Source organism: Cherax quadricarinatus, chromosome 20 (genome assembly GCF_038502225.1).
Source record: "Cherax quadricarinatus isolate ZL_2023a chromosome 20, ASM3850222v1, whole genome shotgun sequence".
NCBI lineage: Eukaryota > Metazoa > Arthropoda > Malacostraca > Decapoda > Parastacidae > Cherax > Cherax quadricarinatus.
In genome coordinates, this window is record NC_091311.1 from 46,832,954 (window position 1) to 46,857,735 (window position 24,782).

General features: G+C 44.8%; 1 protein-coding gene across 11 annotated transcripts in view; it reads left to right on the top strand.

Annotated features, from left to right (window-relative positions):
- TfAP-2 (transcription factor AP-2) overlaps positions 1 to 24,782 on the top strand; it is a 445,395-nt gene that overhangs the window by 279,463 nt on the left and 141,150 nt on the right. The window contains exon 1 of one of the 11 annotated variants that reach the window (XM_070087055.1): positions 1,592 to 2,034. The exons of the other annotated variants lie outside the window; for them this stretch is intronic. Coding sequence (XP_069943156.1) covers positions 1,639 to 2,034 — 396 coding nt within the window. The 5' untranslated portion in view covers positions 1,592 to 1,638. Of the gene's footprint in view, positions 1 to 1,591; positions 2,035 to 24,782 lie in introns of those variants that run through there. 11 annotated transcript variants of the gene reach the window in all.

The window sequence follows — 24,782 nt, forward strand, 5'->3', positions numbered from 1 at the left end:
TCCTTATTGACGACGATTTGTTCCAGAAACATCCCATTTCTGCTTCGTTATTTGTTGTTCTCTCATACTGCTGCTGTAATAAACTGTTTAATTTAGTAATTTAACGGTCTCATTAATCCAGCCTGTCCTTAGACCGCCCGGAACAACGTAGAGATTACAATGCAGAACGTTGCAACAAATCTGTTAATAAAAAACTATGTCTGTCTGTCTCTCTCTCTCTCTCTCTCTCTCTCTCTCTCTCTCTCTCTCTCTCTCTCTCTCTCTCTCTCTCTCTCTCTCTCTCTCTCTCTCTCTATTTTTACAAGGTTACGGTAAGGGTTCGTAACTTACAAGCTAAGAGCTGTTACCTGCATCAGCTCATTTAAAAGCCTTTTTACTGTTATGAGACGTATAAATAGGGAACAGGATGAAGTTGGAGCCATCTGTGGGCCAGCATTTTAATTTCTCTCTCTCTCTCTCTCTCTCTCTCTCTCTCTCTCTCTCTCTCTCTCTCTCTCTCTCTCTCTCTCTCTCTGGGGAGCGACAGTACCATAAAGGCTTCACCGTAAGAGTTTGTTGGGGGGTGAGACTCTTAGTCAGTTTATTAGCATCTTACTGACAATGTCCAGTGGCAGCTGCGGCCAGGATGCGGTAAGTGGACAGCGGTGACTGCGGTCGCTAGGGACAGTGGTAAGCAGCGGTGGGTAGAGAATGCGGTGCTGGGTGAGGGGTAATGGCGGCTGCGGTGCTGGGTGAAGGGTAGTGGCGGCTGCGGTAATCGTTACCCACACCACTACTACTACCCTCGCCGCCACTTACAAGCCGTAAGGTTGGGTAGGATAAGGCAGTAGTGGGATGTGAGGTCACCTGGAGGTTATTCCGGGGATCAACGCCCCCGCGGCCCGGTCCATGACCAGGCCTCCCGATGGATCAGGGCCTGATCAACTAGGCTGTTACTGCTGGCCGCACGCAGTCCAACGTATGAGCCACAGCCCGGCTGATCCGGCACTGACTTTAGGTATCTGTCCAGCTCTCTCTTGAAGGCAGCCAGGAGCTTATTGATAATTCCCCTTATGCTTGGTGGGAGGCTGTTGAACAGTCTTGGGCCCCGGACACTTATGGTGCTTTCCCTTAGTGTACCAATGGCGCCCCTACTTTTCACTGGGGGCATATTACACCATTTACTTTCGTATGGAGTGATTTCTGTGTACTGATTTGAAACCAACCCTCTCTAGGATTTTCTAGGTATAAATTTTGATGTATCTCTATCGCCTGCGCTCCAGTGAGTACAAGTCAAGTGACTTCTACCCTTTACACTAACATAAATTCTTTAATTTATTAAAACTGTTTAAACCTGGACCAAGAAGTAGACCAACATATGTAAACTCTCGGTAAGCTGTTTTGTTAAATATTGATAGTAATGCATATTTAACATAGATTAGTGTGGTTTTTTGTTAATAGATTATTTTTTCTTTGTTACTATAATGATACTGGGGCAGGGCGAAACGTTGTTGGACAGGTGTAATGGACTGCATGGTATTCTGATCCAGTTGGGGAGTGACTGTTACAACAGTTAGGGAAGTGGAGTATGGCCAGGTCAAGGAAGGTCAGTTGTGTCTGTGTGCTGCTACAGAGAGGTTGTGTAGTGAGCAACCAGTGATGGTACTCGCACAAGCAGTGTCTGGTAGTGCAGAGAGAGCAACGGTACTCTCACAAGCAGTGTCTGGTAGTGCAGAGAGAGCAACGGTACTCTCACAAGCAGTGTCTGGTAGTGCAGAGAGAGCAACGGTACTCTCACAAGCAGTGTCTGATAGTGCAAAGAGAGCAACGGTACTCTCACAGCCAGTGTCTGGTAGTGCAGAGAGAGCAACGGTACTCTCACAAGCAGTGTCTGGTAGTGCAGAGAGAGCAACGGTACTCTCACAAGCAGTGTCTGGTAGTGCAGAGAGAGCAACGGTACTCTCACAAGCAGTGTCTGGTAGTGTAGACAGTGATGATATTCGTACAAGGAGTGTCCCTGGCCAGGACAGTACCAGCGAACCTACTACATACATGGTAGTTTAGCCAGTGACTGCTCACTTTCTCTATCTCTAATCTCTATCTGTATCTCTCTATCTGTATCTCTCTAATAGTATATGTATTTATATATTAAATACTTTTATCCTTGTTTTTAAATCAGTTTAATTTGTATACTTAAATAACTCAGGAGAGATTTTTTTATCTTACTGTTTTAACTTTGCATGTGTGAATTTATAAAATATTAAATGGGTGGGGGGGGGGTGATAGTGTTGTGGTTGTGGTGGTTGGATGTGGGAAGGGCGTGGTTATGCCGATCAGACCTGTAATCTCATACAATATACTCTGATCACAATCTGATTAAAGTACAGATCACAAATCCATGAGTAGAGAACTTAACAATAAGCTAACGTGAAGAGTTGTTGTTATTTTAACTTCAACACTCAGATTATGCACTTTTTCATGGTGCACTGGTGAAAAACCTAAATGCAGAAGAGTACAAAATCTGTACGAAATGAGTTCCGCTGAGAAAACTACAAGGAACTCGAATATTGAATACTAAGTCATTAGTAATAATTTGATTAGTAGTCAGTCAAGCGTCTGGTCCTAGCTGCGAGGGTAGAATCAACAAATGTCACATGTAAATCACAGGTTGGGTGGTTGTGATGAGGTGGTTGTGGTGGCCATGTGGTTGTAGTGATGGTGTTAGTGATGGTGGTAAGGGAAAGGGTCACAAGGCTGGATCGCGGTACTTTGGTCGTTATGGTGGACCTGCCACCAGTCCTCTGTGGGAGGAAGGTTGAGTCTGAGATGTGGTCGGCCCCTGAGATGTGGAGCCCCGTTATGTGGGGGTTCAAGGGATGTGGGGATCCCCATTATTTTTTTTTGAACATGGGTACACTGACACCTTTTTCTCCAAGCAATTTAATACCTCCAGCAGGAGCTGGAGTTCTCGCACAAGACTGAACTGTGTTCCAGCACAAGACATGGCATTCCAGCAGGACTTGACTTTTTTCTTAAAAAAAATCCATGCTGATGCTACACAAAAATACCTATTTTTACTGCTATGTGGACGGGGGCAGAATGGGTGTATAGAAACTTGTTTGTACGTTTCACTGTGGGAATCGAACCCAGGACCGTGCGATTGTGTGATGCTCTCGGCATCAGACATGCGGGTGTTCCCGGGATGTGGGAGAGCCCGGGTGTGAGCAGCGTCACTTGCTGGGAGATGTTTACTGTTGTAGGTGCGAGACAAACATCTGGTGTAATAAACTGACCATCTTTTCCTCCCAAGTTTTCTACCTGTCTCCTCTCCGCCTCCCTTCCCTGCCCAGTCTTCCCTCCTTCCCATCTCCAGTCTCTCCCCGTCTGTCTCCCTCCCTTAGTCCATACCTGTCATCTTTTCCCTATTTCTTGCTCTCCTTTCACCCTCCTTAGCTTCCAGCCTTCCGCTATGAACATCAGTGTCTCCAGCCCAGTCATATGGCTTGTGATAACCAGCGCTCAGTTATATGGCTTGTTGCCTTTGCTTGTAATGCCCAATTTTGTCATGAGAGTTTGCATCCCAGTGTGCTCACGCCCAGTAAGGATAGCTACGGGTGGGGATAGAACCCGCGATCAGAGAGTCTCAAAACTCCAGGCGCAAGAGTCAAGAGGAAATATGAACACGTAAGGAGGGTAAGAGAGAGAGATTGAGATTTTATTTATCTCGTAGGGGGGCAAATTTACTGGGAAGAAACACCTCAACTCGTCAGGGAACTTGTCAACATTTCGACACAAATAGTTGCCGCGTCTTTGGTTCTTTCAACTAATGAATTTCTCTGTTACAAATCTTTTATTATATTGTATATTATTAGAAACTTTCAATGTTATCTGTCCTCGTCACTACAACAACCTGCTACGTGTACGAGGCACTTGGGCACGACCTACTCTATTTTTCCTTCTTAACCTAAATATAAGAGACTGAGCACTGTAACAGGCCTGATGGCCCATGCTAGGCACGACCGACTCACTCACCCTCACCCACGTGTACTTACCTGGAGTTTACCTGGAGAGAGTTCCGGGGGTCAACGCCCCCGCGGCCCGGTCTGTGACCAGGCCTCCTTAGGTCAGTGTCCCAGGATGCGACCCACACCAGTCGACTAACACCCAGGTACCCATTTTACTGATGGGGAACATAGACAACAGGTTGAAAGAAACACATCCAATGTTTCTACTCTGGCTGGGAATCGAACCCAGACCCTCGCCGTGTGAAGCGAGAGCGTTAACCACCAAACTACGTTTTTGCTTCAGTGATTTTACTCCAGTTGTGATGAATGGTTTGAAAAACCGACAAGTTGAAGATTGAGACACTTATGCAGCATATGGGAATCTTTATTCAGGAAACGTTCTCGCCACACAGTGGCTTCATCAGTCCGATACAAAGTAGAAAGGCGTAAGGAGAGGAGGAGTTTGAGGTAATCAGTGAACATTAAAATGGTATAAAATACCGACAGATTGTTAGGTAAGACACATATGCAACAGTTAGGTATCTTTATTTCGAAACGTTTCGCCTACACAGTAGGCTTCTTCAGTCGAGTACAGAAAAGTTGATAGAAGCAGAAGATACTTGAAGACGATGTAATCAGTCCATCACCCTTAAAGTTTTGAGGTGGTCAGTCCCTCAGTCTGGAGAAGAGCATTGTTCCGTTGTCTGAAACAATATGAAGTTGAAGTGACAGGATGGAGACCTGCCCTCCCAAAGCAACCTACGTCTCACCTCCTGGCACTATATAAAGCTCCATCCTGTCACTTCAACTTCATATTGTTTCAGACAACGGAACAATGCTCTTCTCCAGACTGAGGGACTGACCACCTCAAAACTTTAAGGGTGATGGACTGATTACATCGTCTTCAAGTATCTTCTGCTTCTATCAACTTTTCTGTACTCGACTGAAGAAGCCTACTGTGTAGGCGAAACGTTTCGAAATAAAGATACCTAACTGTTGCATATGTGTCTTACCGAGGTAATCAGTCCCTCAGTCTGGGGTCGATGTGTTCAGTCCATCAATCTTGTAGAATGATGGACTGAACACATCGACTCCAGGCTGAGGGACCGATTACCTCAAACTCCTCCTCTCCTTACGCCTTTCTTTGAAAATTGAGACACTTATGCAGCATTTGGGAATCTTTATTCAGGAAACGTTTCGCCACACAGTGGCTTCATCAGTCCAATACAAAGAGGAAGGCGTAAGGAGAGGAGTAGTATGAGGTAATCAGTCCCTCAGCCTGGGGTCGATGTGTTCAGTCCATCAATCTTGTAGAATGTACAGCATAGGGCAGTAGACGTGGCTTATATACTGTAGTGAGGTGAGGTGAAGCAGGCGGAGGCGGGGTCATAGTGGTACCATCCACTAGTCGAAGTAGGTCTTCGTCCAAAGGTTGAACAAGTGTTGAAGAATTCTTTGTAACAAGATCCCATGATGCTGCAGTGTCTGACAGTTGTGATGAATGGTTTGAAAAACCGACAAGTTGAAGATTGAGACACTTATGCAGCATATGGGAATCTTTATTCAGGAAACGTTTCGCCACACCACTATGACCCCGCCTCCGCCTGCTTCACCTCACCTCACTACAGTATATAAGCCACGTCTACGGCCCTATGCTGTACATTCTACAAGATTGATGGACTGAACACATCGACCCCAGGCTGAGGGACTGATTACCTCATACTACTCCTCTCCTTACGCCTTCCTCTTTGTATTGGACTGATGAAGCCACTGTGTGGCGAGAACGTTTCCTGAATAAAGATTCCCATATGTTGCATAAGCGTCTCAATCTTCGACTTTACTCCAGAGTTTGTTCGACAAAGCCACAACTCTATTACCAAATCAGTGCTTTCTTATCCTTTCTAAATCTATTTTTTCAAGTTTGAGACCATTGCTTCGAGTTCTGTCTTGGTTAAGTACTTTTAGCATGTTATTTACTCCCCCCTTTACTTATTCATGTTTTCCATTTATGCATACCAACCATTATTTATTTTTATTATCACACTGGCCGATTCCCACCAAGGCAGGGTGGCCCGAAAAAGAAAAACTTTCACCATCATTCACTCCATCACTGTCTTGCCAGAAGGGTGTTTTACACTACAGTTTTTAAACTGCAACATTAACACCCCTCCTTCAGAGTGCAGGCACTGTACTTCCCATCTCCAGGACTCAAGTCCGGCCTGCCGGTTTCCCTGAATCCCTTCATAAATGTTACGTTGCTCACACTCCAACAGCACGTCATATCCCCCTTAATTCTACGCCTTTCTAGAGTGCAGATTCAGGGTCCTCAGTCTATCCTCGTAGGAAAGATTTCTGATACATGGGATCAACTTTAAATAACAGAGGGCACAACACCGTGACTGGAACGATAACACAACCCACATATAGATGAGAGGAGCCTTCGACGACGTTTCGGTCCGACTTGGATCATTTACAAAGTCACACCTTATGTTGAAAGTGGTATGAAATGCAGACAAATTGATGAAAAACGCATAAGAACATAAGAAAGAAGGAACACTGCAGCAGGCCTACTGGCCAATGCAAGGCAGGTCCATCTCACCCCCCCCCCCTCCCGCTTAGACCAATAACCCACCAAGTCAGGTCCCACCACTGAAGGAAGGAGCACGGTGTCTGACCTAGTAGCACAAGCTAGTCTGAACATTAAAATGGTATAAAATACCGACAGGTTGTTAGGTAAGACACACATGCAATCTGTCGGTATTTTATACCATTTTAATGTTCAACTGTTAGGTATCTTTATTTCGAAACGTTTCGCCTACACAGTAGGCTTCTTCAGTCGAGTACAGAAAAGTTGATAGCAGAAGAGACTTGAAGACGATGTAATCAGTCCATCACCCTTCGTCTTCATCGTCTTCAAGTCTCTTCTGCTTCTATCAACTTTTCTGTACTCGACTGAAGAAGCCTACTGTGTAGGCGAAACGTTTCGAAATAAAGATACCTAACTGTTGCATATGTCTTACCTAACAAGCTAGTCTGGTATGCAAGATAGACATATTGTATTAATGTTGGTAGAATTACCGACAATGTGTTAAGTAAAAGGACACAAATGTAACTAATGTGACATTTTATTGTGGCAACGTTTCGCTCTCCAGGAACTTTTTTCAAGCCATTAGCTTGACAAAGCACCTAGAGAGCGAAACGTTGCCACAATAAAATGTCCGAGTAGTTGCACTGTCCTTTTATTTAACAAGTTAGATATATTTGTTGAAAGGTTTCGACTACACGGTAGGCTTCTTCAGTCAAATGCATAACAGAAAGGGGTAAGGAGAGGAGGAGTTTGAGGTAATCAGTCCCTCAGCCTGGAACCGATGTGTTCAGTCCATCAGAAATAAGGAAATGGTATGGTGATACCGACAAGATGTGGAAAAAGACACTTATGTACAGTTCAGGACATTTATTAAAGGAAACGTTTCGCCACGAGTGGCTTCTTCAGTCCTAATACAGAGAAAACTAAGAAAACACACACCACTATATATATGTGTGTTTTCTTAGTTTTCTCTGTATTAGGACTGAAGAAGCCACTCGTGGCGAAACGTTTCCTTTAATAAATGTCCTGAACTGTACATAAGTGTCTTTTTCCCCATCAGAAATAGACTGAACACATCGATTCCAGGCTGAGGGACTCACCATCCAGATATCCAGATCCAGATCCACAAACGCTTTTTCTCAAAGGTTGATGGACGGATTACATCTTCACTACTGCACTTGCTCCCTCAGTATTTGATTGGAGAAGCCTACTGTGTAGGCAAAACGTTTCATCAGTAAAGATACCTAACTGTTGCACATGTCTGAATCTGTGACTTGATAAAGCCCACTGTGTGGGCGAAACATATTAAAGGATCACATTTGTTTAATTTTTCCATCTTGTCGGTAATTTATACCTATTATCTCCATTGCATCAGTCTATTCAGATCTTCCTGCAGCGCTGTAGTGTCCTCGTCAGAATTAATTCGACGGCTTCCTTCATCTTGCAAAACTTCATTTCAATGGTGTACTAACCTAGTATTTCCCAACGTTAATCTGTCACTGAACTCAACCTCTAGAGTCGTAATCTGCTGTATTTTCCACAAACCTGTAATCAATGTTGCTTTGCTCCAATTCTTACCAGAACATTGACTCGTGTTCTCAAAGTTATCACGAACTATGGCAATCATACAAACTTTGCTAAGTATATTTAGTTCTTTTGCCACGTCTGTTATATCTATGGACGTTGACTCTGAATTAGTATTACTGAGTTGGTTCTTATTTGGCGACCAGGTAAAGGACAAATAATTAAGTTGACTTTATACTAGGCTCATCTTTTTTTCAAGATGGTTTGGTAAATTTTTAGTTATTGCAGTAAGCGCTGATCCAGCAACACCACTCTGGATATATTGATACATTGTTAAATACCTGATCCAGATTTCTAGTAGAGTATAAGCTTTTTCTCATAACTTGTTTAATTACTTTCACCACTGTCTCTCTTTTCGTTGATGACTTTCAGCGCTCTGTGTCTGTGTCTGTCTGTCTGTGTCTCTGTCTGTCTGTGTCTCTGTCTGTCTCTCTCTCTCTCTCTCATCAGAGACTATTGAGGAAAATTAAAGCACATGGAATAGGAGGAGAAATTTTTTCCTGGATAGAGGCATGGTTGACAAATAGGCAGCAGAGAGTTTGCATAAATGGGGAGAAATCAGAGTGGGGAAGTGTCACGAGCGGTGTTCCACAGGGGTCAGTGTTGGGCCCCCTGCTGTTCACAATCTACATAAACGACATAGATGAGGGCATAAAGAGCGACATCGGCAAGTTTGCTGATGACACCAAAATAGGCCGTCGAATTCATTCTGACGAGGACATTCGAGCACTCCAGGAAGATTTGAATAGACTGATGCAGTGGTCGGAGAAGTGGCAGATGCAGTTTAATATGGACAAATGCAAAGTTCTAAATGTTGGACAGGACAATAATCATGCCACATATAAACTAAATAATGTAGATCTTAATATTACGGATTGCGAAAAAGATTTAGGAGTTCTGGTTAGCAGTAATCTGAAACCAAGACAACAGTGCATAAGTGTTCGCAATAAAGCTAATAGAATCCTTGGCTTCATATCAAGAAGCATAAATAATAGGAGTCCTCAGGTTGTTCTTCAACTCTATACATCCTTGGTTAGGCCTCATTTAGATTATGCTGCACAGTTTTGGTCACCTTATTACAGAATGGATATAAATTCTCTGGAAAATGTACAAAGGAGGATGACAAAGTTGATCCCATGTATCAGAAACCTTCCCTATGAGGATAGACTAAGGGCCCTGAATCTGCACTCTCTAGAAAGACGTAGAATTAGGGGGGATATGATTGAGGTGTATAAATGGAAGACAGGAATAAATAAAGGGGATGTAAATAGTGTGCTGAAAATATCTAGCCTAGACAGGACTCGCAGCAATGGTTTTAAGTTGGAAAAATTCAGATTCAGGAAGGATATAGGAAAGTACTGGTTTGGTAATAGAGTTGTGGATGAGTGGAACAAACTCCCAAGTACCGTTATAGAGGCCAGAACGTTGTGTAGCTTTAAAAATAGGTTGGATAAATACATGAGTGGATGTGGGTGGGTGTGAGTTAGACCTGATAGCTTGTGCTACCAGGTCGGTTGCCGTGTTCCTCCCTTAAGTAAATGTGACCTGACCTGACTAGGTTGGGTGCATTGGCTTAAGCCGGTAGGAGACTTGGACCTGCCTCGCATGGGCCAGTAGGCCTTCTGCAGTGTTCCTTCGTTCTTATGTTCTTATGTTCTCTCTCTCTCTGTCTCTCTCTCTGTCTCTCTCTCTGTCTCTCTCTCTCTGTCTCTCTCTCTCTGTCTCTCTCTCTCTGTCTCTCTCTCTCTGTCTCTCTCTCTCTGTCTCTCTGTCTCTCTCTGTCTCTCTCTCTCTGTCTCTCTCTCTCTGTCTCTCTCTGTCTCTCTCTGTCTCTCTCTGTCTCTCTCTGTCTCTCTCTGTCTCTCTCTGTCTCTCTCTGTCTCTCTCTGTCTCTCTCTGTCTCTCTCTGTCTCTCTCTGTCTCTCTCTGTCTCTCTCTGTCTCTCTCTGTCTCTCTCTGTCTCTCTCTGTCTCTGTCTCTCTCTCTCTCTGTCTCTGTCTCTCTCTCTCTCTGTCTCTGTCTCTCTCTCTCTCTCTGTCTCTCTCTCTCTCTCTCTCTCTCTCTCTCTCTCTCTCTCTCTCTCTCTCTCTCTCTCTGATTTTTTTTTATAATTCAGTTGGATGAGCAGTTACATTATTTTTAAAGCTTTCTACACTTCTTAAGAAGAGTCAGTGATTCGCCCTGCCAGGTATCGAACCTGTGACCGGTTATTTGGCTAACTCTGACAACTTGGCTACAAGTGATTTTAATTTCACATTTTCTCAGTGCCCCTGAATATTTCTGTCGTCCACCATGAGTGTTTCTAGAATATTATATCAAGATTATTTATGTAGATTATAAAAAGGAGGAGAGAGTAAGAGGGCTGGCCGGCAGGGAGGCTGTCGAGCAAACTAGGCTGTGCTAGGTGCATGGTGTGGCATGATGGGGTGGTCGGCGGACTTCCGGACCACGAAACCATAGATGACCCTCTGGCCAATTAGGCAGAAAATATCACGTGACCGAGGGTCTGGCTGGACCAGCCAGCCAGCCATACCCAACCCTTGTCTTGACGATTATTAGGCCCTGAGATCTTCACCAGATAACCTGGCAAGGTATATACACATGCTTCACCAAGACTTGTGCCCCTATTTACCATCACACAAACAACAAATTGTGTATCATATCCCACTTGTTGGGTAGCTTTTTAAATAGTTTGGACAATTATTGGTGGCCCGGTGGTCTGGTGGCTAAAACTCCCGCTTCACACACGGAGGGCCCGGGTTCGATTCCCGGCGGGTGGAAATTCCGACAAGTTTCCTTACACCTGTTGTCCTGTTCACCTAGCAGCAAATAGGTACCTGGGTGTTAGTCGACTGGTGTGGGTCGCATCCTGGGGGACAAGATTAAGGACCCCAATGGAAATAAGTTAGACAGTCCTCGATGACGCACTGACTTTCTTGGGTTATCCTGGGTGGCTAACCCTCCGGGGTTAAAAATCCGAACGAAATCTTATCTTATCTCTTATTGTTGTTGGATCTGAGAAAGCCGTGCCCAGCATGGGTCTGTAGCACCACTACACTGTTCTTTTATAGGGCCCCAGTGGAAATAAGTCACTTTGATTTTTGGGGTTATCATAGGTTATTTACACATGTTACTATGTATAATTCGTGTAACAGTATTTGTGTACCTGTACCTAAATAAACTTACTATAAAAGAGAAAGATTTCACCTGAATTTTTAGAGTTTTTTTCCGTATAGATGTGGATAAAACGACAGTGTTTCACAGTGTCAGTAATAACTGGCTGCAACAGCGAATGAGGCTATAAATACAAGCATGCATTAGACTATTAAAACTACGCATAATATTTGCCACGTCATACTAGGCTATTGGGCGGCCTGAACCATATTAAAATGCATGCGCGAGCGCAAAAGCAGCAGGTGTATCTTCAAAGCTCCCCCCCCCCAGCCCTGGTATATTATTACACGTTACCTTGAACTGGACACCAATTTAACGTTCTACACTAGTATTACAGAGCTACAAATAATATTTTTATTGAAAAGTGCTTTACAAATCTAAGTTGTTGATTATATGTTTGAAGCCTTTAATTATACCTGGTGCAGCAGCTGCGGTGTTAATTGTGGGACATTTGAGCACTAAGATAAGATCTCAACCTTTGACTGTTTTTAATTCACAACCCGTGTCGCGATCTATACTACATTGCTGCACAAACTAACCCACGAATAACACACACACACACACACACACACACATATATATATATATATATATATATATATATATATATATATATATATATATATATATATATATATATATATATATATATATATATATATATATCAGCCCGCTGGAGAAGACGTATTTATTGGTAAATTTAGAAATCTGATGAATGGTTGGTTGTTAGTTTTCTTGTTAGTGTACACGAGGAAGTATATTCTTGAACGTTAGTTTTTATGTCTTTTATTACTCCATCTACTGAATGTTGACCTGCAGCTCTTCCAGTGTAGCTGAAGTGGTGATCTAATTAGGAAGCAACTGTGGCAAGGATCTAATTAGTAACTGATAATGACCTAATTAAAATAGGCGAAGCTGGATACTACAGCAAGTTTGAGTAATATATATTGGGATGAAATATTTGTTTATTCACTGAATATTTGTTAAAGAATTGTCTTTAAAACACTTTTTTAATAAAAGCGCATGATGTAGGAAGATAATGACCTCAACAAAAAATTAGCATTTATTTACAATAGTTTGCTGGACGTTGATGGCGCAAGATCCAAATTACATGTAGTGACGAACGTGGAAACTGCTCGGCAATTTTTTGTTTGCATAGTTGAACACGCTAAGAGCAGCTGGATACCCTCACTAAGAGCTGCTATTGTATCTTGTGCCGTTTTCACGACGCTGCCCCCCACAGCAGTCGATCAGTTCACCCCACTGGAAGTATATCTGTTAACGGTCAGAAAAACGTAGAGCTGGGGTAGTGTGAGGACTGTTTTTATTAAGGACTGGAGGGTTTACCACTGTGTGGTAAGCGCAGGCAGGTGAAATGTTAGTGAGGATGGTGGGAATGTTGCGCCATGTTGAAACCCTCTCATTACAGGTCCTCACTTCCGGTCTCGCCCCACCCACCCTCTCCTTTAAAGATTTAAACTCGGTATATGTAGCATAATATACCGTATATAATATATAAATATACGCAAGTGTGAGAATATACGTCAATAGGTATTTCTGCAAAGTTTGAAATTTCATCTTTAGGGTTTTAAAGCTTCTTTAATGTAAATGCCTGGTTTAGATTTTAGTCTTTGGAATAAAGACTAAGATTTTTTTTTTTGTAGAGATGAGAAGCTGTCAGAGAAAAAGTTTAATTTGTCATATGTTGTTCATTCATAGTGTTTTTACGTTAATGTGCAATACGTAGAATGTGATGTACGTAGAACATTACATAGGTAATGTATGCAGAACTTCCTGTACGTAGAATGTGCTGTACGTAGCACTAACCGTAGTAGTCGGTGGCGTGTTTGTGTTTTTCCAAGTTTACAGTAAAAGGTGAGGAACCTTCCTTACCTCTCAGGCAACACACAATAACAGTCACTGCCTGGCTAAGTCTACTCCCTGCTTGTACCGCAGGACTGGTGCTGCCTGATTGTTTACTTTCTACTACACAACACCGTCAGGTAGTTGCTTCTTCCTTGGCGTCGCAGTGCTCGGTGATTCAGTCACTTCAAGAGACTTGCTTCCATGCTGGTAACAGGCTCTTGACTTGGGGGAACTGCAGCTGCCTTCCACTCGGATCGATCCTGATTGCCTCCCATTCCTCATACGCTGTATGTGCCCTGTGGATTTAGTTCCCCATACATAAAGCATTCCATATTTTCAATCAGTATTGGATATGTATCCATACTACCCCTTTTTTATTTCCGTATTCTCCTTGTGTGGCGTTTTGTTTCATCGCTTTCTTACTTGTTGCTTTATCTGGGTACTCTGTACTTGCTAGATGTGATTTTGTCTGCCAGAGCAATACCGTAGTATCCTGGTACACGGGAAAGTCATTTGCAATACCAGTGTTAAACAACTCTTTAGCCTCACCTACTTCCACTAGTGGGCCACGCTCACTTGTGACGTCAACTCCTGCTGCTACACCTCAGTATATGAGGTATATAATTGGCTCGATAGGCAACGCTCTCGTATCACACACTAAATATCCTTGGTTCAATCCCCGGCCGGGTAGAAACATTAGGTAATGTTTCTTACACCTGCTGTCACTGTTCACCAAGCAGTAAGTAGGTACTTGAGTGTTAGTCGACTGGTGTGGGTGGCATTCTGGGGTACAAAATTGAAGGACCCTAGTGGAAAATGACAGTCTTCGATGATGCACTGACTTTCTTGGGTTATCCTGGATGGCTAACCCTCCGGGTTAAAAATCCGAACAAATCTTTTATCTTAAGATCTGGCCCCATGCCTGTTATTTAGGTGTGAGAGAGTGACCATCTCCCACCAGGGCTGACTGATCATATCAAAACCACTAGTGCTGTCTCCAGTGTTGTATTCGACTGAAGAAACCCTATTGTGAAGGCGAAACGTTTCAGTAAGAAAGATAGGTTGTGTTCGTGCTTCATTCACCAACTTGTCGGTGTTATATACCGTCAGTTAGACGATACACTTGCAGTAAAGCCAGATTATCTTGTAGCTTTATTTCTCACACTTAAGACACTGTTGTCTTGGCTTCAGATATCTGCTTACCATTACTAAACACTACACAAATAACCCGCACATAAGAGATAAGCTTACGACGACGTTTCGGTCCGACTTGGACCATTGCGGGTTATTTGTGTATCGTTCCAGTCACGGTATTGTGCCTTTTTTGTTATTTACTAAACACTTCTCAAGGCTGAGGGACTGACCACCTCAAAACTTCTACAAAGCTGATGGACTTACCACATCCTTGCCTCTCCACTGCTTCCGCTGTCTTCAGTTTTCTACTCTTCTGTTTTGGAATGACGAAGTCTACTGTGCAGGGGGAAGTTTTCAGAAATAGATACCAAAGTGTTCCTTACGTTTTATTTGTCAACTTGCGAAGATTGTATATTGTTATAACAGGTGAGGTAACGTGGGAAGTGGAAGTTGAGGGAAGTGGAAGTTAACGAGGGCCTCAACACTGTTGTTTTTCACTCGTTTCACGGTGTGTTTTTGCGCTTCGCTCGTGAATCACATTTGCTGGCAACTTGTTATTAGGGAATTCTTGTATGTTGGCCGGACAGAAGGTACACGAACTGTCTCAGTTAACTGTTCCCATCACTGCCTCAGTTGCTGGCTGAACTGGAGGTACGCAAGTTAACTCAGTAACCGAGTTGTTTCCATCACTGTCTCAGCAGAGTTTACTCTTGTCTGCTGTTGTCCTTGTACTGTGATGTATGCGGCTGGTGCTAGACACGGGGGGGCTGGTGCTAGACACGGGGGGGCTGGTGCTAGACACGGGGGGGCTGGTGCTAGACACAGGGGGGGGGGCTGGTGCTAGACACGGGGGGGCTGGTGCTAGACACGGGGGGGGGCTGGTGCTAGACACGGGGGGGCTGGTGCTAGACACGGGGGGGCTGGTGCTAGACACAGGGGGGGGCTGGTGCTAGACACAAGGGGGGCTGGTGCTAGACACAGGGGGGGGGGCTGGTGCTAGACACAGGGGGGGGGGCTGGTGCTAGACCCAGGGGGGGCTGGTGCTAGACACAGGGGGGCTGGTTATTGATGAACCTTTCATAAAAATTTTAGGAGTTGCACAAAATATGGTATTTATAAATGGATTTGGCATGGTAAGAGTACGTTACGGTATATTCGATGTATGTCCCACCCATATAGGCATGCCCTCCCGACCAGGTGCTAAGGGTATAATGAGTGGGGCCCCCTCGTTATGCTAGCACATTGGTTCAACCCAGCCAGTTACAAAGAAGCTCGCCGAAGTTGTGAAGCCATGTTGGACAGTCGTGAATCAACACTAGCAGACTTTCCTCCAAGCCTGGTCGAAGATGGTACTCAGCGTCTTCTGCTCGCAAAGTTTCCACTATGTACATATCCTCTGTAAATATTGTACTACATACTATAATTGCTTGTTGTTTGGTGAAGGAAATATATAAAGTATTTATTCTCCTCTGGCCTTTTTGCTCGTGCCTACCTTTTATCGTGCTACAACCAGGTGTGCAGGCCACTAATAATGGGCATCTTTATTCTCTTAGTAAGGATAGTATTATTACATCAATGGACAAGTGGATGACTTAAGACACATGTGTAACACCTGGGTGTCTTTATTATATATTATTCATTGAGACAGGATCCGAGGGACTGACTTCCCTCAAAGCTCCTACTTAAGGCTAATGGACTGATCACATCTTTCTCTCTCCACTACTTCTGCTATCTCTAATTTTTAGTCGGCTCTGTCATAGACTGAAAAAACCTACTATATAGGCGAACCGTTTTGTTAATAAAGTTAACCAACTTGTACATGAATCTTGCCGAGGATGTTAGTCTTGTTCATCTCACTATTACGTATTGTGCAACTCTGATCTAATGAAACAGGAGTGACTCCCGGAACACGATTGTTTAATGGCGTGTAACAGCGTTTTAAGTGTGTGTGTGTGTGTGTGTGTGTGTGTGTGTGTGTGTGTGTGTGTGTGTGTGTGTGTTTTAGCAGCAGTGGTATTTAGTATCCCAAGTGGGTAATTATGTGTAGTATTAGCTAACAAACTCACACCTGAAGGTAGTCATGCTGCAGGGTAGTAACCGAGGGTGTTGTTTGATGTGTAACGTGGGGGGAGAGATCTATAGATACTGTGGGAGTGGTTGGTGGAATTGGGTGGGACGGTGGGGGAGATTGGGTGAAAGGTGAGGGTGGAAAGAGGTAAGAGTGGGTGGAAGGAGGGGTTGGGATAGTGTGGGTGAAGCGAGATAATAAGGGTGGGCGGGCGCCGCTGCCCCGCCCCTCTTGCTCGCACCATTACCCGCCCACTTGAGCGTACTCTGGGGGAGCCAACCGTGAATAACACTCTCCCAGACCCCCGCCCCCTCATACAATCCCAAGCCTCCTTATATCCATCCTCCCCTTACCAGTCCTAGCCCCCGCTATCCCATGCCTTTGATGATGCTGTGTTGCAGATTCGCCGGTACTGTCCCGGCCCGGGTCTTTGAGCTTCGAGTGTCTACTCCCGGAGCCGGGACCTGAGCCAGACATGTTTGGTGTTTGTCTTGTCAACCAGGCTATTGCTACTGGCGGCCCACTGCCCCCACATATTCACCGCAGCCTTGGTGGAGATGCTTGTCCAGTGTCTTCTTGAAGACTTCTACACTTGTCCCAGCAGTGTTTCTGATATCTTCTGGGAAGAAGTTGAATAGTCTGGGACCCCGGATGCTGATACAATGTTTTCTTATTGTGTCCACGGTGCCCCCTTCTTTTTCGCTGGTTTTATTTTGCACTTCCATATCGGGGGCGTTGACCCCCGGAACTCACTCCAGGTAATATCTTTCACTCCAGGATGTTTTGGTAGTGTGCAGATTTGGGACAAGACCTTCAAGCATTGTTCATGTACATATTATCATTCTCCCCCCCCCCCAAAGCTTTCCAAAGCTCTAATTATTTATAACTTTGTCTTGAATATCTTGTATGTCTATCTGGAGGATATTTCGGGGGTCAACGTCCCTGCGGCCCGGTTCATGACCATGCCTCCCGGTGGCTCAGTCTTGATCAACCAGGCTGTTACGGCTGGCTGCACGTAGTCCAACATACGAAGCATACCTGGAGGTTATTCCGGGGATAAACGCCCCCGCGGCCCGGTCCATGACCAAGCCTCCCGATGGATCAGGGGCTGACCAACTAGGCTGTTACTGCTGGCCGCACGCAGTCCAACGTACGAGCCACAGCCCGGCTGATCCGGCACTGACTTTAGGTATCTGTCCAGCTCTCTCTTGAAGGCAGCCAGGGGTTTATTAGCAATTCCCCTAATGCTTGATGGGAGGCTGTTGAACAGTTTTGGGCCCCGGACACTTATGGTGTTTTCCCTTAGTGTACCAATGGCGCCCCTACTTTTTATTGGGGGCATTTTGCATCGCCTGCCCAGTCTTTTACTTTCGTAGGGAGTGATTTGTGTGTGCAGATTTGGGACCATTCCTTCCAAGATTTTCCAAGTGTAGATTATGATATATCTCTCCCTCCTGCGTTCCAACGAGTACAAGTCAAGTGCTTCCAAGCGTTCCCAGTAGTTAAGGTGCTTGACAGAACTTATACGTGCAGTAAAGGATCTCTGTACACTCTCTAGATCTGCCGGGCTGATAGAGTACTGACTGTAGGTATCTGTCTAGCTCCATCTTGAAGTCAGCCAGGGGTCTATTGGTAATCCCTTTACTCCTGGTGGGGGCTGTTGAACAGTCTCATACCTCTAAGGACCACCTTGCGATCTTGACTTATAAAACCTGGATAGTGTTGTCAAACAAGCATTGTGTACATTCGTTGTTACTATGGTTGTGCGAAAACCAGCCTGTACAGCGTGAATTTATTATATTTTATTACTGTTAAATGCCACTAAATTTATGCAGAACTAACTCGGCGTGGCTTGTCTTATAGCATATAACAGAAAAGTAATTTTAGCATAACGGTAAAAAAATTTTTAGGGTGAAAAATTTGTATACTATATTTCTTTTTCTGTGTGTGTGTGTGTGTGTGTGTGTGTGTGTGTGTGTGTGTGTGTGTGTGTGTAAAATTTTGCGTATGCACCATATATAATCTCCGAAACAGTCATAGCAATATATGATGCTTTGCAGACTACAGAGGTTGCACGAGTGCCAGCCACAGAGGACATGGCAAATCTTCATGCTGATTTTGCCCAGGTTATCCAGTGGGCCACAGAAACCATAATATTCAAGAGGATAAATTGCAGTTACTCCGCTGTGGGGAAAATTTAAACATGTCTCCAGAGTGATAAAAACAGCATCTTGTCTTCAAGGTTCACAAGTATTGCTATCATAAAAGCAAGGAAATTGATAGGCTGGATAACTACATGTATAAAAGTTATGCCACGCCGGTGATGACAGTTTTAAGTCGCTTGTTCTCGTTAAATTAGAATATTGCTATACAGTAACAGCCCCTTTTAAGGCAAGCGAAACGGCAGAACTGCAGAGAACCTTCACCAAGTGTGTAAATTCGAAACACCTGTATTATTGGTACGCCTGAGCGCCTTCAAATTGTTCTCTCTGGAACGGAGTTGAGAAATATACTCTTACACAATTTACACCTTGAGCTCCCTACGTTGGACTGCGTGAGGCTAAGGCAGATTGTCTGGTTGATCAAGCTATCAGACAGGGAGGCCTTGCCTGAGACCGGGCCGCGGGGGTCAGTGACCCCTGAAATCGTCTTTAGATAACATTAAGGTCAAAACCAAAAATATTGTCAAGTCCCAGCCCCGCCTTCCGTCTCCTGCTACCAGTCACCCCTACCCCGCAAACAACCCCCACCCTACAGCCATTCTCACCCCATTTCCATTCCCCCCCCCCCCCTTCTCTCGTCTCTTCCCTCACTGGCCGCCGCTTGTCCCAGCACCCCGCCCTTCCCCTCGCTCGTTACCCTGCCTTGCTCATCCAAACAGCCAGTTCGTATAATTTGGCTTTTTTCAGGGCCGTCAACTTCCTGGGGCCCCTAACAATAGCTACTGTGTGAGGCTGCAGGGGTCCGCGGGCCCCCTGCTGGGCCCTCACACCTCGAACCCTTCTTATTGGTCCACTCCTATCATGACGTCATTAGGGCAGACTACCAACTCCGCCTTCTGCTACTATACACAGTATAGAGAATATTAATTTGCAGTTTTTCTCTATATAGAGCTTCTTTGGACTAGGCCATGGGAAGATAAACATCCTGATGTAGGGAGGGTTGGGTCTTCAGGGCAACACTACCACCCCCAGACGAGGCGGTGCTGGCCCTGTACATTGCTGTTCCCCTTGGAAAGCTTGTGTTGGGGGGCCGCCATAACTATGGTGGTCAATGTTCCCACAGGTTGTCAGGACCTGAAAGGGTCTATTGTTGGTGCCCCCTTCCCTGCCCTTGCCCCTGGCTGTCTGGGGAGGGATGTCCTGATGGCGCCCGCTGCCCCGAGGTCCTCTAACGCCTAAGGCATAAAATATAATTTTTTTCAAGTAAATTGTGACCCGTTTGAAGTATGGACAGTAGTGTAAATATTGCACACTAACATTAGCGATAGTGTTACTTTAAGACACTCCCTGAAGGATTTATATATCTTCAGATACACACAACCTCGCCCTGACCTGTGCTGTCTCCTGTGCATAATTTCCAGATAACTGCAAGTCTGCTGTGATCAACCATACCCCCGGCCGGGATTGAACCCGCGGTCATAGTCTCAAAACTCCAGCCCGTCGGGTTCAATGTAAAATCGTGTCATTACGATTTCTTGAGTCTGCTGTGAAAACTGCAAGTCTGCTGTGAAAACTTGAGTATTCTGATCGTAACTTTAAAATTCCTCGGCTCTGGCTAACACATTTTATCTCTTTATGCTCGAAACTCGTCCTTCGTGATTATCACAGAGAAAAACGGCTAGCTTTTGTTCCCACAGTAAGTCTCGTATTGTAAGACAGCATCACTCTGCTAGTGTCTTGTGTACTCTCTCAGCACTCGACGCCCTTCCTTTCTTTGGGACTGTTCCCTTCCACGAGCTCTGTACCCTCCAACCGTATGACAGAAACATGACTAATATTTCTTCCCACAGTGTAATTATATAGAATATGGTAGCAGATCACTGCGGTTATGACAAAGTTTGTTAAATAATAACGAAAACATCTCTCTTCTCTCTCCTTCTTTCACGTTTTTATGCACCCTTCTCTCTTGTACGTAACCCTGCCTCTTGTACGTAACCCTGCCTCTTGTACGTAACCCTGCCTCTTGTACGTAACCCTGCCTCGTGCACATACCCTTCCTCTTGCGCCTACCCTTCCTTCCCCTTCACTAACACTAGACCCGCACACACGACAAACCGCTGACAGCTTAAACAGTCAATCAACATTCTTACATTTGTTCCCGAGATACCCGGCAACCAAGAGTCAAAAGATTTGGCTTAAAGTAGGTGAAGCTGTAGCAATGTGTGGAGAAGGATAAACAGTAGGGGAGAAGGAATAAGGGAGAAAGTACGGGGAGCGTTGAACGAGGGGTGCTGTGATAAAAGGAGCCTCACGAACCATATGTTGAATGTTTGGTCCCAGTATTTTACAGACACAATGTGAAGCGGGCCGCTGCAGCCTCGGAAAATTGGGTACACATTCTTCGCGGCTGAATGAATTTCGAGGGAAGGGTCAGAACGTCAGCATGTGGAAAGTCTGTTGTTGTTATGACGTTGTGTGTGTGTGTGTGTGTGTGTGTGTGTGTGTGCGTGCGTGTGCGTGTGCGTGTGTGTGCGTGTGCGCGCTTGCGTGCGTGCGTGGGGTGTGCATGTGTATGTGGGATCGATTCCTCAGTTCTTGGCCACTCCTCTTGCACCATACATCTAATTTCTTAGGTTTCCTGACATCGTACCTGTCCTTAACACTGTGTACGGTGTTCCATCACCGTCTGTATCATTCTACTTGATCATCCTTATTCTGAAGAAATGTCTCTTCGGCTCGATGAAAAGATACAAATGCAGTATAATGCAATCCTTTATAGACAGTGTTTCGCCTACACAGTAGGGGAAAATGCCTCCGCTCATTGTATGGACGAAACATCGACAATAAAATATAGCATTGTACTGCACTACTCTTTTTCTGTCATGGCGGTATTGTAAACAACTCGCCTCCATCTTTGTGATTCGTACGTATCTTCATCTTCAGCCGGTGCCTCACTTTCCTTGATTCCTGTCTATTCCTGTAGCTGCTATTAAATCCTCAGTGTTAAGTTTCTCTGGTTCTGTCCTCTAAGTTAGTTTCACGTCTTTAAAATCTCTCCTCTTAGATTAACTCTCTCGGCTGCAGGACTAGTCTTGGTGTGATCCTCTCCATTTATTCCAATTTATTTACTTGATCGTGTTTGGGCTGCATGCTGGTGACTCGTACTCGAGTAAACTTCACATATGCAGTACGTCATGTCCTGGATACCACTGCTAAAGTTCCTGAATATGGTTTACCTCGAGGTCTTACAGCGCCGATGCAATTTTGCTTGATGTGGGCACCTGCGATATGCTTGGTGCTATGCTTACCCCAAGGCTCTGCTTGTTTGAGATTTGCGGCCTCGATCCCCAGAGTTGATACTCGGTTTCCGCTCTTTACCCTCCTCCCAATTTCATAATTTATGCTTGATTGGGTTGAATTCTAAGTGGTCACTTTTCTAACCATAATAAGTGCACGCCGTCTAGTAGACTTTTCGTTCCCTGCTGTTTTTTTTTTTTTTATTCTCACCGGTTTACATTGTCCACGAACAGCTGAACGGTTTTCTTCCTGGCATGTATACTTATGAGAACCAGTGCTGGTCCAAACACTGTATAGAGATGTTTTGGGGGAAACAGTGAAAAATCATTAGTTAGGGGGACGTTCGGGTACTTAATTGGCGTTGGGAGATGTACAGGGAATTTTGAGGGAAAATTGTGGTCATTATTATGTCTTTTTTATTTGAGTAGGAGGAGGATGGGGGGGTTGTCCTTCTGGAGTAGGACATTGGAGTGTAGAATTACTGATAGGCGGAGGCAGGGACAGTTCGTTGGAGTAAGGGAAGGAGGGTAAAGCGATGGGTGTCTGGAAGAATGTTCGGAGAATTGAGGTGTCTGGGATGTGTGTCTGCTGGGGTTGGAGTGGATATTAAGTGTTACCATTTGTGGGGACTGAATGGGAGGATAGTTCCTATGAGGTTGAGTTTTTGACGTGGGAGCAGGGAGGTTGCCGGAGAGGGGAGTGTTGGGGGTGACTGAGTCCCCCTCCTGCCCTCCATGTCAGAGGATCCACAGGCAGCTGGTGTACTTCGTGTATATTTACCTAATCGTATTATCCTTTCTGTTACTGGAGGGAGGGAGAGTTGAACTGTAGTTCCTGTGCCCCGTCTTTGCATTTCGACTTGTACCCAGCAATGAGATAACCTGCACTCTGTCATACACTGACGCTGTTCATCACACTCACGTGAAGGAAGTCTTAACTTAGTCTCAGTGTTCATATCGACTTTCTGTGTATTAGTATCTTGTAAGTTGTGATTATAGTCTCCTCAAGTTTTCCAGCTTTCTAGCAATCGAAGATCTAGCTTTCTTAAGTGACCTTCATATCCCAGTTCTCGTAGCTCTGGGATCACCCTGGTGGAAAACCTCTTAAAAGTATGGGAGCCTGGAAAGGTAGTGTGTGGGTTTAGGTAGTGCGTGGGTGTTCAGAAAATGTACATTGTATTTTATGGTACTCTTACTCGGTGTTTGGAGATAACTGTGTGGGTAGAATGCCCAATTCATACTTGTTCCTTCCCCTCCCCCCCCCTATCCACCTGTGTAATCCCCAAGCCCCTTACCATTGTCTGCTTGTACCACCGCCCACTAGCCCTTCCCGCACCCACTTTCCACCCACAGGCCCCTGTCCTCCCACCTGTGCCACCCACAAACGCTCACAACTAAATGATCATCACCTACGGATAGATTCCTTTTAAAATAACGTATATGCAAATTAGCGTCGTACTAATACCTACATTCCCATTAGGATTTGCATAAATGGCGTAACAATAACAGGTTGTGTGTTCATAGAGGCGAGGCAGCACTGAGCTAGCATAGTTAATCTGCTTCGACCTAGCATAATAACCATCAAAAGTCATTGATGCTGAGTTGTCTTTCCCAAGATTTACTTTTTTTTTTTGTTTTACTACATCGACCTATCAGCCGGGCTGTGGTTCGTACGTTGGACTGCGTGCAGCTAGCAGTAGCAGCCTGGTTGATCAGGCCCTGATCCACCGGGAGGCTGGGCCGCGGGGCTTTGACTCCCGGAACGACTTTGTAACATTATGGGTTTCTATATTTTTTAATGAAGACGTTTCGCCAATACAAATATGATATTGGAAGACAGAAGAACAGGTAACAAGTCCCTCAGTCTTGCAGAACCATACACAGAAAACAGAGGAAGCCAAGGTAATCGGTCCCTCAGCCTGGAAGAGACTGAAGTACAGGCAACAAGATGGACTTATCCTGGAGTCAGATGAGATGAAGCAGTCGAAGACTCGTCAGTAGTGGACGGGGCCTCTCTGGTGGAAGTAGATTATGCCCAAGAGATGGGTCAGAGCTTAGCAGATAGGTTGCAGAAGACATCCTCTGTACCAGGATCCCTGGAGTTACTGTGCCAGACAAGTATCATTATATCAACAACAGTATACAATACAGACAAGAGGCGGAATTAGACACTTGTGTAATATGCAAGAATGTTTATCAAGACTAAAGTGCTGAACACGGCTTTCCGGGGTAAGGGACCGATTACCCTATCTTCTAGTCTTCTAATATCTGTATTATATTGAAAAAGCCACTTGTTGGGTAAACGTTACCTATCAAATAATACTAGATGCGAGAGGACATAACAGTTTAAATGATCCTCCGAACTGCAACAGCCCCGCTCCTTCAGTTTACAGGCACTGTAAATTACAACTTCCAGGACGCGAGTCCGACTTTCCGATTTCACTAAATCCCTTTAAAACAAAGAAAAAAATATACGTCAGTCAATGAAAAATATTTATCAATCTGTAAAAATCATGGAGGAAAAAATCCATTTTTTAAGGCCTATATGGCAAGTTTTGGGCTTATTAGGCACGACACACACACACACACACACACACACACACACACACACACACACACACACACACACACACACACACACACACCCACATGAAGAAAGGTTAAGGGAAATCGGCCTGACGACACTGGAGGACATTAGAGTTAGGGAAGACATGATAACGACATACAAAATACTGCGTGGAATAGACAAGGTGGACAGACAGGATGTTCCAGAGAGGGAGCACAAAAACAAGGGGCCACAATTGGAAGCTGAAGACTCGGATGAGTCAAAGGGATGTTGGGAAGTATTTCTTCAGAGTTGTCAGGAAGTGAAATAGTCTGGGGAGTGATGTAGTGGAGGCAGGAACCATACATAGCTTTAAGACGAGG